This window comes from Macadamia integrifolia, chromosome 6, assembly GCF_013358625.1.
Source record: "Macadamia integrifolia cultivar HAES 741 chromosome 6, SCU_Mint_v3, whole genome shotgun sequence".
Lineage (NCBI taxonomy): Eukaryota > Viridiplantae > Streptophyta > Magnoliopsida > Proteales > Proteaceae > Macadamia > Macadamia integrifolia.
Genome location: NC_056562.1, coordinates 40,122,635 through 40,130,910, shown reverse-complemented (window position 1 = coordinate 40,130,910; position 8,276 = coordinate 40,122,635). Strand labels below are relative to the sequence as shown.

General features: G+C 39.8%; 2 protein-coding genes across 2 annotated transcripts; both read right to left on the bottom strand.

The window, feature by feature from the left end:
* Positions 1-1,030: 1,030 nt before the first annotated feature.
* LOC122080944 (formin-like protein 4) lies at positions 1,031-2,928 on the bottom strand. Its single transcript, XM_042647845.1, has 2 exons — positions 2,589-2,928; positions 1,031-2,486 (listed from the first exon to the last, which is right to left on the bottom strand). Exons 1-2 carry the CDS (start codon positions 2,837-2,839, stop codon positions 1,169-1,171), a joined length of 1,569 nt encoding a protein of 522 aa, XP_042503779.1. The 5' UTR covers positions 2,840-2,928; the 3' UTR covers positions 1,031-1,168.
* A 2,242-nt stretch (positions 2,929-5,170) lies between these two features.
* Positions 5,171-6,939, bottom strand: LOC122080945 (two-component response regulator ARR6-like). The gene is made up of 5 exons (XM_042647846.1): positions 6,666-6,939; positions 6,496-6,572; positions 6,335-6,412; positions 6,150-6,220; positions 5,171-6,041 (listed from the first exon to the last, which is right to left on the bottom strand). The coding sequence occupies exons 1-5, from the start codon at positions 6,826-6,828 to the stop codon at positions 5,732-5,734; spliced, it is 699 nt and encodes a 232-aa protein (XP_042503780.1). The 5' UTR covers positions 6,829-6,939; the 3' UTR covers positions 5,171-5,731.
* Positions 6,940-8,276: the final 1,337 nt, after the last annotated feature.

Sequence of the window (8,276 nt, the reverse complement as noted above, 5' to 3'; positions counted from 1 at the left end):
TCTAGTCGGTTTAGGCCTTTGGATGCGCACAACAATCTCTATCACTGTTGAGGAGCCAAATCCCCCATTGTGACCCCATTGTATAGGCTATATGGCTTGGTGGGATAGTAAACTGTCCAAAAACGGAAGAAAATTGTGTCAATTTTTTTATAGTATTTGACAGTCCAAAAAGATATCTTTAATTTGAGCTATGGGTGATAGGAAATACCATTAATGCAAGCACCAGGGGGCTTCTCATGGGCATAAAGCAGTCTGGTAGAGACTCGAGGAAATCTGGAGTGATTCTGTTGAACTTGAGCACCTATTTTCTTACAATAGTACCTCGTCATGGCCTCTGAGCGAAGTACCGCTTTTCCTGGAAGTCTATAAGTCTTTGTCGATCTGGTCCCATTTTTGTCTCAGGCCCAGTAACGATGTGGTACTACTTATGCAACTTATCGCTCTTTGGGTGATTAAAAAACGATCTCACTTCACTAACCTTACCAGCTGCAATGGTGTACCATCCATACTCTCTTCTTAATGAATCCTTTTCTTCTTTTTATCAAATGAGCTATAATGCAAATTCTATTTGAGTTATCCCTTCCCAAGAGTAGATCAGGTCCTTGTATAAATAATGCAAAAACATCCTCTGCAGTGAGTGCTGTGATGTAGTGAGCATTGGATAGTCGAGAGGATCTCGGGCTGTATACCTGGATGTTCTCAGTCATCCAATACTTACTACATCACTGCATCACTGCAGAGCATAATCACTCGTATAAGAACATTGTGATAGACACAGACTCTACTCAGTCTATGGAACAATGCAATTAAAGGCTTGTATGAGGACTTGATCCGAACTCTCCCTCTCCTGTGTACTCCTCGATTTTTTAGGTGACTGGGGCATGCAGCCATGGCCAATCAAGGTCAAGACTCGAGACTAAATCCAGTGAGACCTCATAACATTCTTTGGACAAATATTTAGCTTCTTTGATGATGCCCATAAATTGTTGATGAAATGTGGAAAAGGATTTTCATCTCTTTATCAAGAATCTGATTAAAAGATAAAGCATTTTGACATTAAGAATGCACTTCGAACTAAAAGAAAAAATTCTATTTAATTTCGTCATCCTGCAATTTCACATCTATAATATGTACGCTGTACACTGATCAAATCTCCCCACGGATTTTCTCAGGAACCACCACCGTCTACCTCACTGGAAGACGAGCTCCCTGGGCTTGATTTTTCCGAAAAGAAAGGCGGCGACAAACTTTGGAACCTCATCAGAACCCTTTTCGCCAGTGAAGATGATCCCACATTTGCCACCTTCTTCTTCCTCTGCATATTACGAGCAATGTCGACGCAGGCCCGGTCCACCATATCCAAGAAGTCTTTTACTATCTCAAATATTTCGAGTGGATGAGCCCCTTCAGCCTTGGATTTGGAAACCCCTGATTGGTAAAACAGTGTTGTTCTCTTCACAACCAACATCACCCTTGTCTGGTCTTCTTCCACGGTCTCAACTTCTTCTTCCGCAGCCTCTGAGAATCCTTTCATGTGTCTCACAAACCCATCTTGATCAACTGTGCTGGACTCCCCCAAGAACTGCCGAATCTCAGCTACTCGGGATCGGAGAGATGGGCATGCCTTGGAGAAGGCATCGTAGTCTATTCTAGCTGCTTTCTTCACATTTGAGAATTCAACACTCAGTCCTCGGACCACCGGTAACCCTAGCTTTATATACTTTGTTCTTCTTTCTTCTTTTGCAGCGGCACTCAGTGAGCTGCCCCCACAATCCAAACTGTTGCCACTGTTACATCGATTAAGGGTTTGGTTGCGATTGATCAGACATTGCTTCCCTTGGTACCGGACTACCTCTTCCACTACAAAGTGGAGAAGGGTAGTAGTTCCATCGCTACTTTTGACATCAGAGAGCTTTCGCAATGCCGTGAGATTGAATGCGTGTGCATTGCCTCTGGAAGTTCCTGCGTTCATTCGATTGCCTGCCTTGAGAATCGCTTCAAGAAGTTTCACGAAGAGCCCACGAGTTTTGAGCTCGTTGCAAGCCGATTCTAGGGTTTGTAGAGATTCCTTGATTTGTAGGATTTCATTGTTGTAGTTCAACCTGAAAAGCTGGGCATCTAGACGGTTAAAAGCAGAGGGAACGGCTTTGAGGATGTTGAAGAGGAACGATTCAGCATCTGCAAGTTTTGTTGAGTCGCCTCTGAATTCAAGAATCTGGGTTTCTTCTTCTTTGGTGGGAGCGATTTTGTTAAGTTTTTCGAGGGTTTCAGTATCAAGGCCACGGCCCTTGAGGAGGGCTTCGAGGATCTCTTGAGGAGATATGGCTAGAGATTTCAGGACTATCGCTGTATTTTGAGATTTGTGGGGATCCAAGATGAAGACCTGAGCAGGGGCGCCGGAGTTAGATGAGTCCCTGTTTCTTCCAGTGGGTTTCAGATTGGTTGCAGCATTACTAAACAGAGCTTCCATGAGATCGCCATCCAAACTATCGAAGAGAGATAAAAATCAGTGATTTTGTGTGATAAAACTTTCAAAAATGGGATTGAATTGAAGGGAATTGAAAAAAAAAATCTGATTTATAATTTACCAGAATGAACCGCTGTCAAACATGTCCCACACCATGGAATGATTTCCATCGGGATTCTCCTTATCCCAGTGGAAATGCTTTAGTGGCGATGGTAGAGCTTTTTTCCCCGGAATTGGTGGTGGAGGAGGAGGTGGTGGATTTTTCTTAGCCGGTGGTGGTGGTGGTGGTGGTGTTGGTGGTGGCGGCGGCCGTGACGCTGAAAGTGGTAGCACCACCTGATTAGAAGGGGATGGTGTCTCGGCTTTAGCCATAGATAGCTTCCATCGCAAACCCGTGACATTGAGAAGGAGTTGTTAAAGAACTTCCACCATGTCATGACTCATGATTCAGTACACGTAAAAAATAAAAAATATGTTATTGAATAGAATTAAGTGAATGAATTGATGTTCCTCACGCCACAGCAACGGAGACGCGGAGAACAATTTTGGGATCAAAATCCTTTGTTTTTCTTATTCATGTTTTTCTTTGTTTTGTTACATACAGAACGTGACACATGGACAATAAGGAGACCAACGGTCAAGATTGGATGAGGGTTATTACATCCGATACGTTGGTTTTAAAGTTATCCACGTGTCGCGTTCTGTAGGTAGCAAAACAAGAAAAAATACGAATGAGAAAAATAGAAGATTATTTTCCACAATTTTGTGGTTAAGGGTTGACTAAGCTAACCCCATGACGCATGAAACATGAGGAACCTTAAATCTTTTCCCTCAATTTCTCATAAGAGAGAGAAGTCATCGTCAAAAGATAATGGCTACCAATTTCTTGTCTTCTGACTTAGTCTTCTGCTATCTATCAAACAATTGGTAACTTAACACAACACAATTTGGCTACGTTTTACTTTGGAGGATGGAGATCTAAAGGAATATCATCTTTCAGTGATCCAAGTTATCAAAAGTACACGCACGAAACAGGTAGGAAGCCAATTTGGCCTAACAAATAGGGTATTCTTTGTTATCTCTTTTATTTTAGACGTGCGCGTCAAATCAGCTCCTGTTGATTTATTAGGCTTTGAACTTGATATAGGGTTTGCATGATCATAGAGTGTTTTATCTCAAGAAATAAGAGAAACTACAAATCCATAGGTCTCCTCCATTTGGATTTGATTTTTGTTCTGAGAAATACGAGTCTTAGAACTAGGTTTAAATGTTTCTTTATGCCTTGTTAGCCTTGAATTGGAGAATGGATCAATAAATCACTATAGAGCTTCATTCAAAATGGATTTTGGGGTGGTCTCTCAGGAGAGAAAACATTAAACCGAGCACCTTCAAAAACATCTGATTTCAGGGGCTCCATGATTCTACCAAATAGCTGGTAAGCTATTTTTACGTAAATGTTTTGCTGTTTGTTTCTTACGAAAACCAGCCTTCCCCACTTTAAAACCTTGCAATGTGACCAACATGTTTAAGTAAATCCATCATCATAGCCTTGACGTGGTCTCATTTATAAATGACTATCGGTCTTTAATCTGGCTATCAATAATCAGAACATATGGGCTAATGAGACTATTTATCTTTAAATGGGTTTTATATCTATGTGCTGAGTAAAAAGGCTCTAAGTAAGCTCTAAACATGTCAGCTATTAATAGGTTAATTTCGATCAAGGAATATCCTTGCAGTGAATCTTAGTTGGGCCAGACTTGAGCCCGACACATTTAATTAACTGACACAGGTTTCTTGAATTTTCCAGCTGGTCAGGCTAAGCTTGGGTGATGGTGTGGGCCTAGAATTGACAACCCATGGTGTGGTACTTGGACCTTTCTGATTTCCTTTTTATTTTATTTTTTTAATTTTATGAGAAGCTAACAGCCTATCAAGTGGAAAGGATGCATTGTATGGACTCAAATCCTCTGGTGACAGTAGGATCCGATGGTTAGGAGAGCCCCATCATGAACCTTAACCGTTGGATTTTATTATCGCTCATTGTCTCCCTGCGAAGGATTTTTGTAGGCACTGTATAAGATCGGATAAATAGTTCCATGAAGCAATCTGATTCCCACCAGAGTCAGTACTTCGCTTTGGTATTGGTATCATAATTGAGGTTAGCCAAATCGGATACATATCAGGAATTAATGGTGAAACCAAAGTCCAATCATAAGATCCGATATATAGAACCATAGAAATAGAAGTATAGAACGATGGATGCAAATTAATGGTGAAACCTAAGTCCAAAATCATAGAAGCACATCACTAATGGGCAAGGATAACACTTTAGTCCTTCAAATATTGAGTGGTCAAAAGATTGGCATTATCCGTTAATCTCAACCATTTGATCAGTTGACTTGGTGTTTCACTTTTCTTGTGACACTTCATCAAATGAATAAATAAACACATAGACGGCTGTGATCTTATTATTTCTTTCTTTTCTTTTCTTTTTAACCAAGAAATCTTTGGAATGATATACTTGGTATTTTAAGCTGCTTCTGGGTCCCACCCAATCCTTTATTTTTTTTTTTTGGTAGACTTGAGACCTGATGCACCTAAACGTTTTATGATAAGCGTCCCAAATCCATCAACACGATCTTGCAGATGGATTTAGAAGAAGAGACAAGAAACAAGAACAAATAAGAAGAAGAAGAAGAATTGCTCATGGAAGCATAGATGCATTCTTAATTAATTACTTTAACACGTTATCATCACTGTATCCTCTGGATCTGGATCTGGATCTGGATCTGGATCTGGATCTGGCTCTGGCTATGGCTATGAATGTGATCGATCACCATCAACCACCCCAGGAAACCCCAATCAATCCATGGAATAGGTTCAACTCACCAGCACCTTCGAAGCTGGAAATTGGAATCTCACCTTCCCCAGCAGCAACTCCCAAATTCCCAACCATATGAACCAACAACATTGAACAATCAACCTTCACCCCCCACAACCACCTCACAGTCTAGTTGTATTGTTCTTGACATTTCATCTCCCATAAGCCATGAATCTATAACTGTTGTATCTTACTCATTAAGACAAGTCAAAATCTATATCATTTACCGTGCGATGTACACCCCCAAAAAAAAAAAAAAAAAAGGTGTAATCTAAAGTTTAGATTCTAAACCCCTTTAACAAAAAGAAGAAAACCCAATTTCTTCTCCAAAGTAACGAAAAAATTTTGGGTTAACAGGTTTATCGAAGCTCCTCGCAGGTTCACGATTCACATTCAGGATTAGTTCTATGTCGCCTTGATGGAGACTCCGGCGGCGACGATGACGCCGACAGTGTCGGTGATGACATCGTGGACAACGAAGACGGCGACGACAACGGTGATGATGGTGATGATGGCGATGATGGTGAGGTGGCATCTGGTACCTTTCTCTTGTTCTTCTGATAGGTCGATCGTCTTGCTTCGACTTCCCCACCACCACCACTCACTCTTGTTAGATAATCTTTCAAACGTTCCACGTCGGAGAGCTGTACTGGTTTAACTATATAATCCTCTGCTCCTTCTTCCAAACATCTGTTCATTTTAGAATACCTCAATTAATAAACAAAAAATGAAACTAGAAGTTTGAGATCTGCAAAGGATGGGAGAAATGCTTGAAATGATCGGGAGCATGAAGGATACCTATCGATTCGAGCCAAGACGTTTTCTGACGACATAATCACCACTGGAATCTCTCTGAAAGTCGAAGATTCCTGTTTGAGAAATATACAAAAATCAAATTAGATACGAATTCAATTCTACATCTCCGGTTCTCTAATTCTCTCTCTGTTTTCGAAAAATCTCGTAAATTAGAAGCGAAATCGCACCTTGATTTTCTTTAGCAACTCGTATCCGGTCATTCCAGGCATACAATAATCGGTTATGATCATATTGACTTTCAAACCCTGAAAACAAGCAACCAAATACGTAAGAAAACCATAAAGAGGGAGGATCTAGAGGAAAATGTTCAGAATTAAACTTCTCTTACATTGAATCCAACAGAACTCTTCTCCCCATCCAATCCAAGAAATTGCAGAGCTCTTCTCCCACTATCTACTGCTGTAACTGAAGAAATTCCACCAAATCGGTTCAGATGAAGATGTTCAAGAAAAACAAACAAGAGGAGTCAATTAATATGATAACAATTAGTAGACATACCTTTACAAGAAGAGATCTTCAGCAACCGCTCGACAACTTTTCGATCTACAAGACTATCATCAACGGCAAGAACATGTAGTTCTTGACAATCCGGTGTCGAATGATTAAAGAACTCATTCTTCTCCGGTAAAGAAACCTGTGGAACCACGTCGTTACACGCCATTACAGTTAAGTTCTATCTGAAATCTGAATCCTGTCGCAAGAGGAGAGTAAGAAATGAAGATGAGAACGAACGAAGAGCTTGTTCTTGGCCGCCCTTTTATAGCACTGTTTTCTGAATATATGTCTCCTCGTTTTTATACACAAAAATGTTAAATCCATCATATCTGTCCTCTCTGTCTCGTGGGGTCTCTTTCTTTTCTCTCTCATATCTCTTTCTCCGAAATCTGAAAAATCTACTTTTTTAAGGAACGCGAGATTCTGAAATCCGCTTTCGTGCGATCTGCAAATCCACCCGAATTCTCTCTCTATTGTCTTCTCCGTAAGTGGCTAAGTGCGCATCACTAGTCACCCACAGTAAATTATAACTTCCCTTATTTATTAAAACACCCCTTGTTTTTCATGAATTTATCCAAGAATCCTTCTCACCGGCATAAAAATTCACTAAATGACACACTGCCAGTGGGGATGGAATACCCCAAACCAAGTCAATAGGATAAGAGAAGGAGCCGTTGAGAGATTCAGATAGGAGAGAATATTACTGAAATATAATTAGAGAAAGGCTTCTCAGTAATAAATAACCCTCAACTGATTGGGTAGCAAGATTCTACATTTTTTGTATGGATTGGCAAGAGGATTAATTCAAGGGATAGTAGGTATAATTGAATTAAGGGTTTAGAGTTTAAATTTCACACCTAATCTAACTAAACCATTTGCTAAATATCTAATGATTAAAAGTATTTCCATGTGCTACAACTAGTTGCATTTACTAACAAAATGTATAAACTAAGAAACTTTCCACAATGAAAATATCTTTGCATTCAAAAGAAAATTGAATTAAGGGTAGCAACCACAACTTGAGATTTTTTTTATTTTAGATTAGGGAGGAGATTAGATATGTTGTCGAAGTTTTTGGAATTAGTGGCTCAACCAATGGAAGGGGCATAAGAGACTTTTTTAAGGGGAGAAAGAGAGATATAGAGAAAGATCTGGATATACAGCATTCCCAACCATTTTCCTTTAAATTAACATATTAGTGAAATCATGCATATACAATAGAGATATATGGCGAAATGATTTTTTTAATTAAGTTAATGGAAAAGGTTAGGCATGTTACTAGTTTTCTTGGAGCTAGCGGTTCAACCAATGGGAAGACTGGGGTGAGAGGGGTATAAGGGACTTCTTCAAGAGGAGGAGGAGAGAGAAAGATAGAGATATAGGTATACAAGTGGCAACCTAGTCTTTTTCCTTAATTTATATAATCATCAACACGTTTTCTTTTTCACTTTAAGGAGGGCATTTTCTGAACAAGTAATATAAAAGAGCACACCAATGAAGCTTCACTAAACGATCTTTTATACATAGGAGGGCAGCAAAATTATTTTCATGTGAAGTGAGGATAGAACGAATGCTGACATACCTTTCCCGATGGCTTAAATAACTTTTTGCCCT

Excerpts from the sequence above, each read along its gene's own strand:
- LOC122080944 (XM_042647845.1), bottom strand. The coding sequence starts at position 2,839 with ATGGCTAAAGCCGAGACACCATCCCCTTCTAATCAGGTGGTGCTACCA. Across the intron at positions 2,487-2,588 it reads TTTGACAGCGGTTCATTCTG|TTTGGATGGCGATCTCATGG; the intron begins GTAAATTATAAA and ends TCTCTTCGATAG.
- LOC122080945 (XM_042647846.1), bottom strand. The coding sequence starts at position 6,828 with ATGGCGTGTAACGACGTGGTTCCACAGGTTTCTTTACCGGAGAAGAAT. Across the intron at positions 6,573-6,665 it reads GAAGATCTCTTCTTGTAAAG|TTACAGCAGTAGATAGTGGG; the intron begins GTATGTCTACTA and ends GAATTTCTTCAG. Across the intron at positions 6,413-6,495 it reads AGAGTTCTGTTGGATTCAAT|GGTTTGAAAGTCAATATGAT; the intron begins GTAAGAGAAGTT and ends GCTTGTTTTCAG.